The sequence below is a fragment of the Prosopis cineraria genome, unplaced genomic scaffold (assembly GCF_029017545.1).
Source record: "Prosopis cineraria cultivar Desert tree isolate PC_DT_omini unplaced genomic scaffold, ASM2901754v1 PC3, whole genome shotgun sequence".
NCBI classification, from domain to species: Eukaryota; Viridiplantae; Streptophyta; class Magnoliopsida; order Fabales; family Fabaceae; genus Prosopis; species Prosopis cineraria.
This window is the reverse complement of record NW_026555334.1, coordinates 18,089,971-18,105,647: the sequence shown is the minus strand read 5'-3', so window position 1 is coordinate 18,105,647 and position 15,677 is coordinate 18,089,971. Positions and strand designations below refer to the sequence as shown.

Below are 15,677 nucleotides of genomic sequence, written 5' to 3'. Positions count from 1 at the left end.
ATAAACATAATAAACTATATAGTTACCTCAACCCTTTTGTTCGATAGAAAGGGTTACCCGTGTAACTTCAATCCTATTCAAGCTCCTCTCTCATAATTCATGCATCACACATTATAATCTACATAGAATTGGTATTTAGAGTCAATTCCTCTACTGACCAAAAGTGCCAATTATTGCATTTTAAACACTTAATCGCATCCATATTTCACATTCAATTTTGCACATTACCACTGATCACCTCTCATTTCAAGCTTTAATATTTTCTAGTAATTTTCTCTCACTACTCTCTCTAGATTAGGGCAATTCTTGCCTACAGTTTCAAAACTTTATCATTTCAACTTAAATCAGTTACAAAGCACTAGTTTAATTTTAAAGAACCTTTTTATTGCTATTAGGTAAGAAATCAACTCCTTAAAACTCTTAAATTTACTTTCTCATTGGTTAAAATTAAGAGAAAATAGGGTAGATTTGGAGGTTAAGGCAATATGTGACTTACCCGATAAGTAATGAGTTAGAGACACCATCCTTGCTCTTGATTTAGCTTGCCCTAGCAGATCCCTTGCACTTCTCCACATCTGATCTCTTCTCTCATGTTCTTCCTTTTGTTTTCCATGAGTTGGACATGTTCTATTTATTTGATTTCTACTCCATACGCCGTGGCGTATCCATCACCCGCTGCGGCGCATAGCACAGTGAGGGAAATCCTCACTGTGCTCACATGCTCTGCTTTAGGACTTTGCTCTTCTACTCATATACATTCTAATGTGTCAATATAACACTTCACCACTCAGAACCCTAATCCTATATTAAATCGCTAAGTCATCCCTAATTAGTCATTAATGTAGGATTAGAAATTTTGGATATTACAATAATCGTTGGAATCGAGAACTGGCCTTGGCACCAACTGTTGGAATTAAGAGGTAGCCCTTGTCTCATGGTTAAATTGGGACTATCCCACTTATTCTATGAGGGACTTGAACCTAACTAGTTTCTACCGGTTCATGAAGAGGCTAGATTAGGGGTATGACACCCCATAGTTATTAGTATTGGGGAAAACTGAATTACATAAGTAAGTGAGTTCACCCTGGCCTAATAGCTCCTTACAAGTAGAAGGCTGGGTTAGTCCATGAAGGATGTAGTCACGTGATAGCTATCGGTTTCATGTCAGAGGTAATAAGAGGGTATAAAGTTAGCATATGATCATGCATATAAAACTGGCCACATGGTTGTTAGTTTGTTGTTCGGCATGTGTTAGGGGCGCATGGTTGTTATTATTACAACCTTATGTTGTGCTTTATGAACCATCATGATATTGTGTGTTGTAGGCTCGGTCACGTGGTTGTTAGTTTTGTAAATCATGGCCAAGTGTTTATATGTGATATATGTGTATTTGCCTAATTGCATCTATTTATAATTGATATGCAACTATATAGGTTAGGTGAAACTTAGTTATTGAGTAGTTGTACTCACCCCTCAATTCTCAATATTTTTAAGATCTAGCTCATTGGATCCAAGTTGGGAAAACACATAGAGGCCTAAGGTTGTGGAGTAATCCTCTTCATGCCTCTTTTTGTTACTTTTATGTGTATTTGTTAATATAATTACCAACTAGGATCATTTTATATGATTTATACGTTACTTGTATGATTTTGTGTATACTTTTGTATTTTATGCTCTGAGTTAGTGAGTTTCGGTTGTAAATCCATGGATAGGGCCAAAATATTTGTGCAAGTAGATATATTTATCTATATGTGTGTGTGTGTGTGTTTGAAGATTTGGAATGAAATTGATGAATTTGTGTAACATTTTCTCCCCCTGTGTTTTGTGAAAATCAGTATTGAGTGGTGATTTTATGATATAAGTGTTTTTGGATTGTGTGTTGTGCATTACATGAGTCTGCAAGAGTCCATTGAGTATGGTCGGATGGTTGGTGTGAGCTATTGGCACATGTGGTTGAGTTGGGACATTTATTTGTGAAATTTTGTAAAAAAGTGGTCAAATTGGACTTTGGTGTCTAACTTTTTTATAAAGTGCAAGTTAGGGTGTGAAATTGGGGCCATTAGCTAGAGTTAGGAGAAAGCTCCGTGTAGACATTGAAACCACCTCAATCGAATGTCGGACGGAGATTTGGGACATATCAAAAGTTCGCTCCCTATGCTATTAAATGACAGCATTGTTGCTGTCAAATTCGTGCAATGTGTTGCAGTGCATTGCGCCTCATGTCACGGCATATGGCATAGAAAAGACAAGCCGCGACGCACGTGTCATTTTCTGCACAAAATCTATTTTTGAGTTTTAAAACTCATTATTTTGGGTCCTAATTGATTACTAAGTTTCTATATTCCTTTGAAACCCTTATTTGAGCTTATTAAATAATTTTTGAGATTTGAATTGTTGAATTTGGGTTTCCTTTTAAAAAAAAGGATTTGAGAAATTATCCTTTTATGAAATTTTACAATTAAGTAATCCTTTGAGGGTTAATCCCTTACTTGCCATGATTTTGGAGGTAAAAGTAGATTAGTAAGGGTGACCTTACATAAGGCTTTTGGCTTGGGGTGCAAGGCTTTTAGCTTTAGTGCAGAGCTTCTACTTGGGGGAGCAAGGCTTTTGACTTAGGGTGCAAGGCTTTTGGGTTGGGGTGTAAGGCTTCTGGGTTGGGGTGCAAGGCTGTTGGTTAGGGGTGCAAGGTTTCTAGATACGGTGCAAGACTTCTAGCTTGGGGTGCAAGGCTTCTAGCTTGGGTACAAGGCTTTTGGTTAGGGTTGCAAGTGGGTGCAAGGCTTTTGGCTTTGGGTGCATGTGTTGCATAGGTAGTCTTTTTTGTTTTTTGTTTTTCAATTTCATTGTTTTGAAGAGAGGGTATTTTTGTCATTTGTGCATATTTTTTAATGAATAAAATATTACATTTGGTCCTTGAGACTAATTTTGCTTTTAACAAAGTCCTTTTCAAAAATTTTTCCTAATTTTTTTAAGAGTAATGATTTTAAAATTATATTCAATTAATTATTTAAAACACAATTATTTCTTAAAATATATTGTTCTAATTAAATTTAATACTATTTTTTTTATTTTTATTTGTCTAGAATTGAAATGCTCATAACTTTATTTTTAAAATATTTTTTTAATTTATGCAGTACTTTGCATTAATTTTAATCTATTATTAATATGTTTTATATTAAAATTATAATATTTAATTATATTTATGTTGATCTTTCAGCTTAATTATAATTTTAATTCAACTTTTATAGTTTTCTATAATAAATTTTCACTGAAAATGAGAATCTTAACTGCGTCGCCGACTCCTTACTGATATGAAAAGGAAAAGCCATCCGCCAAAATCCAATAGCAAATATCGTTTCTTCCTCCTCGGGTGAGAATCCAATCAGAGTTTTGGCATCAGCGGTTAGGGTTTAAAATTAAATATACATTTTGTCTTCCCCATCTCACTCAAATTTTTAATTTTACTATCCGGCAACGGCTTAAGCCCTTGAAGCGCTTTCTTTCAACTCCTGCACGGTGCTGAGTTTAAAAGCCTCAGTTGATGCAAGGAAGCTTCTAAACAATTCTTAGATTTCAGGTAGAAGCTCAATAAAATTCGTTAGTTCCATTTTCCTTGATACTGTAAATGCATTGGAATTCAGTTTCATGAAGAAGTTGTGGGTTTGAACACTGATTCTCTTCTGTATGGAACTATGCGTTTTTTATTTGATTCAAATTCAGCTTGGGTTTTTGCCTCTCCTACCCGCTTCCAATTTTTGGCGGGAAACTTGCGAGGAAGTGAGTGAAACTGAGAAAATCAAGCGATGGGCAAAGACGAGGAGGAAATGAGGGGAGAGATAGAAGAGAGACTCATAAACGAGGAGTACAAAATCTGGAAGAAGAATACGCCTTTTTTATACGATTTAGTAATAACCCATGCCCTAGAATGGCCTTCCCTCACTGTGGAGTGGCTTCCTGATCGAGATGAGCCTCCGGGGAGGGATTACTCTGTTCAGAAGATGATTCTGGGTACTCACACTTCGGAGAACGAACCCAATTACTTGATGCTTGCCCAAGTTCAGCTTCCTTTGGAGGATGCCGAGAATGATGCGCGCCATTATGATGACGATCGCGCTGAAGTAGGTGGATTTGGGTGCGCTAATGGCAAAGTAAGAAACCAATCTTTTTGTGATACCAGTACTTTATTAGTCGACCTCCATTAAGATGATGATCATATTAACTTGTGATGACTTGCAGGTTCATTCATTGTTTTTTTTTTTAATTAAAAAGAAGGCATCGTGTTTCATATACAAATGAATGATTTCATGATTTATAGCAGAAAAAGTGATTCCATTACCACTGTGCACTGAACCATGAAGTGCTTTATCATGGATTTCAAGTTGTAATTCTGACAAAAGAAATTAAAATAAAAAATATATCATATTTCCGAGGCTCTATTATTGATCCGGTGTACCTTCCAGTGTATTTCCGAGGTTCTGTTATTAATCTAGGTGTTCTTCACATGTCTAACAGTTGCACCTTGTTCCTTGTCCAACATTTTGTTGCACAAAGTTTGAACATTTAGAACTCAATGTAGCCCTTGATCTAAACACTTCGAAACTTAGACACCTTGTAAAGTAGGAGAAAATATATCTAAACAATGAAGTATGTTATCAGATTCAGCTTTTACAAAAGTCAAGATGTAATAATTTAGTTATTGTCATGCACTGCAAGTGAATAATTTAAGTTTTCCAACAAATGGGAAATTTCTTTCTAGATAAGATTTTGACTCCTGCATCTGTGCTTTCTTCTAAGTGCTGACTATGTGATAGTTAAAGCTCTTGATTTACTGTCTTCTGTGTTGTCTAAGGAGATGTTCCTTTCTCACAGGTTCAAATAATCCAGCAAATAAATCATGATGGAGAGGTTAACAGAGCTCGTTATATGCCTCAAAACCCATTTATCATTGCCACAAAGACAGTTAGTGCTGAAGTTTATGTATTTGACTATGGCAAGCATCTGTCTAAACCGCCCCTGGATGGTGCCTGTGATCCTGATTTAAGGCTAAGAGGTCACAATACTGAAGGATATGGTTTATCCTGGAGTAAATTCAAGCAGGGTCACTTGTTAAGTGGTTCTGATGATGCTCAGATATGCTTGTGGGATATAAATGCGACTCCTAAAAATAAAACCCTGGAGGCTATGCAGATTTTCAAGGTTCCTTTTTCTTTTTCACATTGGGTTAAAGTGTTTTAATATTATAATTAGTTAAGCTTTACCTAGTTCACCGGTTTCACTATTTGCTTCAAGTGGAATCATATTTCTTTTTGCATGTGTATTCTGCATGATAGTTATGCTAGTAGCTTGAATTGTACCCTAAAATCCCTCATTTTCCAATGGGATTTCATGTGAGGGTGTATCTTATTGATAATAATTACGTTTTTTATGGATCTTTACTTACAACAACAACAACACAACAAGCTTTTATCCCACTAGGTGGGGTCGGCTACATGGATTGCAAGATGTCATCGTGTTCTATCATATCGTGCTTTTAGAAATATTATTAATTAAAAGATTGTGTTTAACAACTTTTAAGAGTGTTTACTTAGGCCTTTCTCTACCCCTCTTAACAGGGCTCAAAGTTATATGTTCGACTTTTTTCACTGGTGCCTCCCGCGGTCTTTTTTATACATGTCTAAACCATCCTAAATGATTTTTTACCACTTTTTCCTCAATAGGTGCTACCCTCACTTTTTCGCGTATGTGCTTATTTTGAATTTTATCTTTATGTGTATGTCCGCACATCTATCGTAATATTCTCATTTCTACTACTCCAACTTTATGCTCTTGTTGTCTTGTTAAAGCCCAACATTCACTATCATATAACATAGTCGGTCTGATAGTAGTATGATAAAACTTTTCTTTAAGTTTATTAGGCACCTTACAGTCGCAAATAGCTCCTTTAGCTTTTCTCCAATTAAACCACTCAGCTTGAATCCTATGTGAAATGTTTCTATTGATTTTGCCATCATTTTGAATAATGGCTTTCAAACATCTAAACTTCTCCACTTGAAGTATAATTTGATCTCTCAATTTCACTTCCAAATTACTGTCGACTAGTCTTTTATCAAATTTACAATATTAATATTCCATCTTACTTCTACTCGGACGGAAACTTTTCGACTCTAATGTCCTCCTCCATAATTCAAGTTTACAATTAATCTCTTCTCTTGTCTCAGCTATAAGAACTATATCATCCGCGAAGAGCATGCATTTGGGAATTTCTTTTTGAATATGTTTTGTCAAAACATTTAGGACCAAGTTAAACATATAAGGACTCAAAGATGATCCCTGATGTAGTCCAATCTTTATAGGAAAGTTCTTTATTTGACCACTAGACGTTCTTATATTAGTTTTTACCCCCTCATACATATCTTGTATAACTTTAATAGGAGCAATCTATACTTCCTTCTTTTTCAAGGCTTTCCAAAGCACTTCTCTTGGTATACGGTCATAAGTTTTTTCCAAATCAATAAAAATCATGTATAAATATTTATCTTTGCAACGATACCTTTTCATTAATCCCTTAGTAGATGAATAGATCTTTACTTAATAGCTTAAAATTTTGAGTTAAAACTTAAAACCCATCTTTAGCCGCTTAAAACTTTTGACACTCCAACTTCCAACTAACAACAGAAGACGTAATGTGGCTCATAACTTTACCATAAAAGAGATTGGTTTGAAATATGGGTTTGTGACTTTGGGAGCATGAGATATTTGGCGGGGGAAACTGTCAAAATGGCAAAAAATATTCTTTGAGCAAGGAAGAGTTTGAATGGTTATCAGACCTGGATGTTACAGATGATGTACTACTAATGCTTGGAAAGTTGGTGGTTTTATTTGTAGTATAGGACAGGGTCTCTAGTTGTCTCAACTAGACTTGTAACCTGGCCTAAAATCACAATTTTTTTTTTTTGGGAGTTCTGGACTCAGTTGGATCTGAATACATGTCTTGAACCTGATGTAACCTGGACCCTATTTATCAGACTTTTTGGATGGAAGTACATGCCAAAATCCCAAATGTGCTATAGTTAAAGTATTGGATTTACGTAATTCAGTATATATCATTTTCTCCTTTCCCCCCTAATTTTAATTCTCTTTACTCCACTCATGCAACTGACCTTTTAGCACTTCTGCGTGAAGAGTTACCCCTCCCTCCACAAAGGGGTGTGCCTTCTTCACTACCTTTTTCCAACTAATGCAAATTTGAAATTGTGAGTGTTTTTATCACTCAGTAATAAGATGCAACTTTTCCGTTTTAATGAGGAATGACAAAACACAATTTTGTCTGGGACTAGTGTATCTGTTTCCAAATAGTGTCTCTATATATAGGTTTATGTGCGTGGCTGGGGGGGGTTTGAAGCCACTCAATCACGGAAGATGCATTTTAGATGTGTTTTATATGATGGGGTTATGGAAGATCTAACTTGAACCAAAAATGTCTAAAAAAATTTGCAAACTGAATGCATTAATTTATGTTAGTTCCATTTATATTCCTTAATTTGTTACAAAAAACAAGTCTGGGGCATATTGCAGTGTACTAGGCATTTTCGTTGTGCATGCATTTATACCTTCTACGAACATAAACTATTCTTTTCCCCAACTCTAATTCCACTACACAATCTGTCTTGTAAACTCAGTAGTTTCTTGATTTGTAACAGGTTCATGAAGGTGTTGTGGAAGATGTTGCATGGCATTTGAGGCATGAATACTTATTTGGTTCGGTTGGTGATGATCAATACTTGCTTATATGGGATATTCGGACTCCATTAATCAGCAAGCCTGTCCAATCTGTAGTTGCTCATCAAAGTGAGGTGCATGCTATGGACCCTCTTGTGTGCTCTATCAGATTCATGGTCTTGTACGAGTAATTTCATACCAGTATATTTGTGTTTACTTTCCATATACACTATTTTACAGTTAGGATGATGTTAAGGCTTCCTAAGAATGACAGTACTCAGGTGAAAATCAATGTGAAAAATTTGGAAATGTTTTTTAAAGGAGAATAGTCTCTGTTTTAATAGTTTGTTAGATGGAATGATACCGGGCAGTGGCAGTTGAAATAACTGGTCCTTTTGTAATGCGCAATTGTTCAGTATAACCAAATGCGGGAGAGAAATAGGAATATCTATCTTCATTTATTCTTGCATTCTGAAATCTAGAAATTATTGAGTGTTTGACCAACCTATCAAACCCGAAAGATAATTCAGTTTATGTTGCAGAATTTGGTCAAGGTTTACTTATGGGTGTGTATATATATTTTCCTTCATTCAACTTAGCTTAAGATCGTGTTGTACAGTATATGATTTATCTGAACTGTTAAGTATGTCTCATTTTAATTTCACCATGCTAGTGCCTTTCTTAATGACACTTCAAGGTTTACAACAGAGCAATTATTAAGGTCTGGTTGCACAATAGCATGACTAAAACTTTATGCATTTGAGGGTTGCAAAAAAAATTTTGCCAAGTAATTCCAGCATTTTTAACATTATCAACATATCACAATCATCAAGACTATCTCTGTTTTTCTTTTTAATGACAATCATTGAGACTATCTTAATTTTTATAATTGTGGGCACCAGCTCATTTGATAAGTGACAAGGAAAATTGGTGAGAAGGAAAATCTCTGTTGCCTGCAGTAGTGGATGCATCGGAATGGAATTGCAATTATTGTGGCCATAACAGGGTATTATTCTAGTTTAATTACTAGAGTTTTGAAAAGAAGTTTTTTTTTTTTTTTTAACCATTCTTGAGAAACAAAGGTTGAGGCTAATCTATTCCATGTTTCTCCTAGAATTTTTTTTTAATTATATATTTTTCTAGTATAGTTGTTAAAGGGGTCGGACATCTCTCTTCTTTTTCATATATGCAGATTTGTGCAACTTGAATTTTCCCGTCTAGTCATGGCCTAAGAGATAGCTAGTTGTAAGGGAAATTCACGATATTATAGCGTAAATTGTTGACATGATGAGCCAAATAATTGTTTCTTGTGAAAAAGAAATTCATGATATTCTAGACAGTAATGGTATTTGAGCTAATAACCATTGAGAGAAGACGTGGCCATGCTTTAGGTGTACATTTGTGTTGTTTTACTTTGATGATCTTTTTGTGTTTAAGTTGACTCCTCTAATTTCATTTGCCATACACCCTTGGCAACTTTCTAACATCTTTTATATGTTAGACTTGCTGATATAGCTTCTAATGTGGAATTTCTTGCTAGGTTAACTGCTTGGCATTTAATCCGTTCAATGAATGGGTTGTTGCTACTGGTTCTACTGATAAAACTGTGAAGTTGTTTGATCTACGCAAGATTAATACTGCTCTTCACACCTTTGATTGTCACAAGTAACAATCCTTCACAGAAATGTTTTGAATTTCTTCAAATGTTTTTATGCTTATGAAACTTGTATCTAAAAACCAATTCTTGTTCACAACAGGGAAGAGGTTTTCCAGGTGGGCTGGAATCCAAAGAATGAAACTATCTTAGCTTCTTGCTGTCTTGGTAGGAGACTCATGGTGTGGGATCTTAGCAGGTAGTATCTAACGGAATCACTGTCTAAAATGTTTATTGCTAAGTGATGCTACCATAGTGAAATGCTTATGGATATCCATTTACAAATTATTTTACTAATTTATCATTTGCCATTTACAAATTACTTTACTGATTTATTGTTTCTTAGTTCATCTTATTGCATTCATATTTGTTTGTTTGTGTTTTTGTTTTTGTTTGTATGTTTTTTGGGACCTGAGCGTGCATGTTTTTTTGGGTACCATGCATTTATCGATTTACATTAAGACAAGTGAGGAAGATATCAACTAAAAAGGATAAAGGGAACTTGCTGAAATTCCTAATGCCATGTTTGGATATATATGGATTCAGATTCAAATTTAAATTTGGATTTGAGCTAAATCCTGTGTTTGGCACTTAAAAATTTATGGATTTGGATTTTATCCAGATTCAAATCCTTTTTTTTTTTTTAATTCCTTTGTAATTTGAAATCATTTCTAAACTTTTGTTATTTCAAATCTTTATATGCACTCTCAGAACACTATCTAATTGTAATAACCTTTGTTATTTAAACTAATCAGACAAGGAATTTTAAATACATGGATTTCAAACTAATCCAAACACTACCTAAATTTTTAGTGAGCATAAAGGAGTCTTGTGTGATCTTAGAAATCTTTTCTATCACTCACTAATTTCCATGTCTAAAGAATGACACGGCAGTAAATTTGGAGCAAATTAATGAAAAGTATTGATTTGAGGAAAGTTTTATACAACTCAAGAAAATTAGTTTCATGAGTTTGGTCAAATCCCAATTTTATGACGTCTTTGAAGTTAAAATAGTTATATCTAAATATGTCTATCTTATATTATTGTCGAAGACAAGTCAAAGTAAAATGTGGAATGCAGGTCTGAGGTTTTTTTATTATTATTATAATTTATAACCTCTAGCACACATCATATAGAAAGCTCATTGACCTTGAAGTGTGGACCAAAGCACATCCAGTACTCTGTACTTGAAATTCATCTTAATTATGAAAAATGGTGACAGCCAAAACTTGACTACAGTAAATACGTCAATAAGTCTTCCCTTGACTTCAGTGAAGTGAAGACCTATGAATGTTGTCATTTCTAGCAAGATTGTTGAAGAAAATTTTGTACATTCTATCTTGGAAGCATTTCCCATGCTAATCTGCAGTTACAATGTTTTGGGGACAAAATGTGCTCTTTATACAACGTGCAACCGGAGCAAGGGTGTTTTGTATGGAGGTGGATTGTGGAAGGAAACGAGATAACAGAAGAGCAGTGACATATTTTCACATGTCATTGTGATGGATTAACTACTGTGGTAGGGCCTTTCATCTTTAAGTGTAATAGACATTTTAAAGAAGGAGCTGTTGGAGAACCCAGATTAGGTTAACTCTAAATTCTAAACAAATATAATCTATTGCATTTGTAGAAACTCGAGATTTAATAATCCTCGAACTTATTTGGGATGAAAGCAATGTTACGTTTTTATACAACGAAAATGATAATGCATTCCTATTCCAACTAAAACACGAAACTTTAATGCAGAAACAATGATTTTTAGAATACTCCAAGATAGAAAACTTCTGTATGCTAAAAAACATGAAACTTTAGAAGTGAGATAACCTTGTATGATCATATGCTTAAAAGGTTTTGCTGTGGAAGGTTGCAGTCCATGCATTTCTATGGCGTGTTTGGTCAGACTAGAATGACTGCATCTGCTCAGTTTTTTTGTTTTGTTTTGTTTTTTCTTTTTTTTGTTTTTGAATGTTATGAGATACTCTCTTCGGTCCTTATTATAAAGTACTTCCAACTATTTCATCAAAACATATCAAAATATGGGTTTAAATAGGAGCAATATTAGGAAAACGTAATTAAAGAACAAAAAATATTTTTATAAGGTACCTCATAATAAGGACTAAAGAGAGTAGTGGTATCCCGTTTATTGGCTTCTCTCCGTGATTTGGTTATAGATGCAGAGATTAGGCAAGTTTGTTGCATTTTGAGGATTGATTTCCTGATTGGATTATTCAAAATTGGGATTATGATGTGTTGATAATTAGAACTGGAATGCTTTTTCATTGATAGCCAAGTATATTCTCGTTGGATTTGTAGGATTGATGAAGAGCAGACACCAGAAGATGCTGAGGATGGTCCACCAGAATTGCTTTTTATTCATGGTGGTCATACAAGTAAAATATCTGACTTCTCATGGAACCCATGTGAGGATTGGGTTGTTGCCAGTGTTGCCGAAGACAACATTCTTCAAATATGGCAGATGGCAGAGAACATATATCATGACGAAGATGATCTGCCTGAAGAATCAACCAAGGCCACTTAGTATAGTAATTCCCACTGTTCTCTCACTTAGCAAAGCTTGGTTGATATGATATTTCACCTAGGTAGTTGAAGTTGGTCTCTTTTTGTGGTGTGATCCAAGTTCCAAATTTATCTAAGCTGGAAATACATACTAACTGATCAAATATTAGTTTTTAGTGCAAATATGTGTAGCATGTCATCCAAAAGCACTGTTGAACATTTTGCATTGCAAGATTTAAATCTTTTGAAGCTATTTTACAAATTTGAGGTAAACTGGTCAACGATAGTGGCTTGACCTCATTGTTTAAGATGAAAAAAAGATCTAATTTTTAAGTAGTTTAGAGATTTTATAAAAAAAATATTTATTTTATAAAAATTTCATAAAAAGTAGACATTATTTTATATTTGATTATAATAAAAAATTAATTATTTAGTTATTTTTAAATTTTATGATATTTTTTATTTTTGTTTTATAAAATGATTTATTATTTTTTTAAAATTTTATAATATTTTCTTATCTTTTTAAAATATTTTTTCATTTACCATATTAGATTATATTTAGAAATTACTCAAAATGATCTGTTAAAATTATCAAATTTTTTTTGGGTCAAATTTTGATTGTTTTTAAAATTTTAAATAAATATTATAAAAACTTATAAAATAAATTTTTATTTTTTCCACCAAGTGTGTTTTTTTTCCCATAAAATAAGTTAAAACAGATGGGCCTAACAAGAGAGCCCACTTTTGAGAAATTTTTATTGCTTGAATGTGGCTCCATTTGTTGTAGTCTCTTGAGAATTTAGTGATGATCCTTTCATTTACTCTGCCATCTTTAAATCATAGTTGGATTGAAATTTAAGTAAAAAATAGCTCGTTTATCAAACTATGAATAAAAAAAATTAATATTTAGTCTGTTCATTTTATAGAACTACAATTACTAATTACCGGAGAAGTATCAATTAGTTTCATTAAAATATTGAGTGAAAATGAATCGAGTTATATGATCAGACGTAGGTATAACTGAGTAATTGCCCAATAAATGTCAATACATGAGTCTTCGAAAATTTTGTAAATCTAAGAGATATAAAGTACTCTCAATTGCCCAAAAATGGCAGTACATATAAAAGTAGCAAGAATTAGGGGGGGGGGGTTCTGTAATAGAGAAGCAAAAGATGGACATGTTATCATGCTTTTGAGGAAGGGGGGAAAAAAAAACACCCTACGATGGTTATATTTTGACAAGACATGTTATCATGCTTTGGAACATGAACATCTGCATAGAGAAACTAATACATGTATTGATTTCATTGCTCACTTCGCTCAAATCATTGACATAGAAGTTATAGTCTTCATAAAGTCTCTTGCGATTGTAGACACTTTCCTTAGATCTTGTTGGTCTCCATTAAGGCCTTGGTCTTTCCATTTTATTATTGTCAAATCGTATTTACTTGATATTAGAACTTTTGAATTTGCATAATTTTCACCCATGATGAGTCATTAGTAGGATTTGCAATAATTTCGGTCATAATGAGTTGACTAGAATTTGGTATTAATTTTTGATTAATAACCTGAAAAGGGAAACAATCCTCCCTTATAATAACAATTATTTCAATCAGCATATTTCCTCCATAATGAGGTGAATTAATGCCGATAGGATCTTCTTTTTATATGAAGACCTCCCTTCACTATAAATAATGATAAGAGGTTAGATGTAGATTCCATTACAGAGTGAACAGTTCTCTAATTCACTCTTCCTCTCCCTCTCTTTCTCTTCAATGTATCTGTTGTGCATTATAGTTTAGACTCTAATAGTCTAAACTCTTGTGAGTAGTTGGGTAGACTCTTTTATATCCGGATCTGGTGGGATTTTGACTTGACTCTTTTATTCAGTATATTATTTATTTAATATATTCCTTCAATTGGAAAGATGGGTTGAGGAAGACTGGGAGAGGAAGGATTATGCAAAATCTTTAGTTCGCCTGCTGAGTAGTATATTAGTCTACCTGATTTGATGACATAAATCAAACTCAGCAGACTTGGATAGCAAATAGCAAAATTTTGATCTATGGTACCTGTCTTGAATGAACACTCAGAAGTTTAGATGATTGTAATATTTTTCCAAGATAAAAAAGTTGTAGAGAATGAAACATTCTGTCACAACTTTCTTTGAGTAAAAATAAAATTTTGTATGGAATCAAACATTCTGATATGTTCTCTTGGTGAACATAACACTTCAATATGACAGTTTTATATGTTTTAAGCCAAGGGTTGAGAGAATTGTAAATGAGTCAGTGAAGAGTTTTTAGTGATTCTAAAGTTGTTGGTGTCTTTTGATTTATAACTGGACCTTTTTCTTTCAAAGTTTTGGTTCATTAGGTGTTTTGATCATTCTTTTCATTTTCACCAGTGCATAATCTATGTAGGTCAGCACTTTAGAGTTTAATAACACAAGATCCATTGGGATGAAAGTGATGCAGGTGGCTCATGTGAATTTTCAGAGTAATTTTCACATGCAATTCATCTTATACTGCACATTTATTTTACAAAGATCAGGTTCAATATAAATCTTTGCATCAATGTATACATGCTCATTTTCACATGAAAGTTTTATCGCATTGCTATCAGACCGGCAATGTTATATAGTAGTGAATGCTGGGCTCTAATGGGACAGCAAGAGCATAAAGTTGGAGTAGCAGAGATGAGAATGTTACGTTGGATGTGCGGACATACACGTAAAGATAAAATTCGAAATGAGCACATACGCGAAAAAGTGAGGGTGGCACCTATTGAGGAAAAAATGGTAGAAAATCGGTTGAGATGGTTTGGGCATGTACAAAGAAGACCAAGGGAGGCACCAGTAAGAAGAGTGGAACATATAACTTTGAGTCCGATTAAGAGAGGTAGAGGAAAGCCTAAAAGAACACTCTTGGAAGTTGTTGAACGTGATCTCTTAATTAATAATATTCCTAAAAGCTTGATAAATGATAGAGCATAATGGCATCTTGCAATCCATGTAGCCGACCCCACCTAGTGAGATAAAGGCTTGTTGTTGTTGTTGTTGTTGTTGTAATGTATACATGCTCATTTGGGTTTTTGTTGCCAAAAAATTTGTTTGTCAAAAATTCATTTGGTAAAAGTCAATTTTTATAATAAAATTTGTATTTAAATACATGTTTCAAGAATCAATTTTGCAAATACAAAGTTGTTTGAATTATATTGTTTGGAATATATATAATGAAAATTGCTTTTAAATGTATAGTTATAAAAAAAGATATTAATTTATGATTATTGATAATTTTTGTTATATAAATATAATATATTAGAAATGCTTAAAAATATGTGATAAAAATTCTAAATATAATCTTTTTACAGCCCTATAAATGTTTAGTGTGGTAAATGATTTTTTTAAAAATAGATTAAGTTCATTTTGATAATTTCCAACAATACAATTTTGATTGAATTCCTTGATCATTGACTACTATTTTAGATTTATTTGATCTAGTGTTTTTCAAGATCAATTAATATTAACAGTAAAATGAAAATAATTATTAAAATATTTTGTTAAAATCTGATATGATTGCATTCAATGCTTTGGGGTAAAAAAATTATTCTTCTGTGAACAGTGAAACAAAATGCATGAGTTCTCTGTAACAGTGGGCCAATTTATTAGCTTCAAAGATCATTCATGATTGTTTCTTTCCTTGGCCTCATATTTTCTGTGGCTCAATTATCAATATGTGTGAGGATTGTTTTCTTTGAAGATGTGAAGTATGTACTTTTTTTGTAA

General features: G+C 33.4%; 1 protein-coding gene across 2 annotated transcripts; it reads left to right on the top strand.

The window, feature by feature from the left end:
* The first annotated feature begins 3,327 nt into the window (after positions 1–3,327).
* On the top strand, positions 3,328–12,143 carry LOC129306608 (WD-40 repeat-containing protein MSI1-like). Of its 2 annotated transcripts, XM_054947284.1 has the most exons (8): positions 3,328–3,577; positions 3,721–4,148; positions 4,870–5,196; positions 7,701–7,853; positions 9,260–9,384; positions 9,477–9,572; positions 10,798–10,892; positions 11,687–11,826. In XM_054947284.1, the coding sequence occupies exons 2-7, from the start codon at positions 3,804–3,806 to the stop codon at positions 10,874–10,876; spliced, it is 1,125 nt and encodes a 374-aa protein (XP_054803259.1). In that variant the 5' UTR covers positions 3,328–3,577; positions 3,721–3,803; the 3' UTR covers positions 10,877–10,892; positions 11,687–11,826. The 2 variants fall into 2 exon arrangements, with proteins under 2 accessions (XP_054803259.1, XP_054803258.1); XM_054947283.1 differs by lacking the exon at positions 10,798–10,892 and having other exon boundaries at positions 3,331–3,577; positions 11,687–12,143.
* The last annotated feature ends 3,534 nt before the right edge of the window (positions 12,144–15,677 follow it).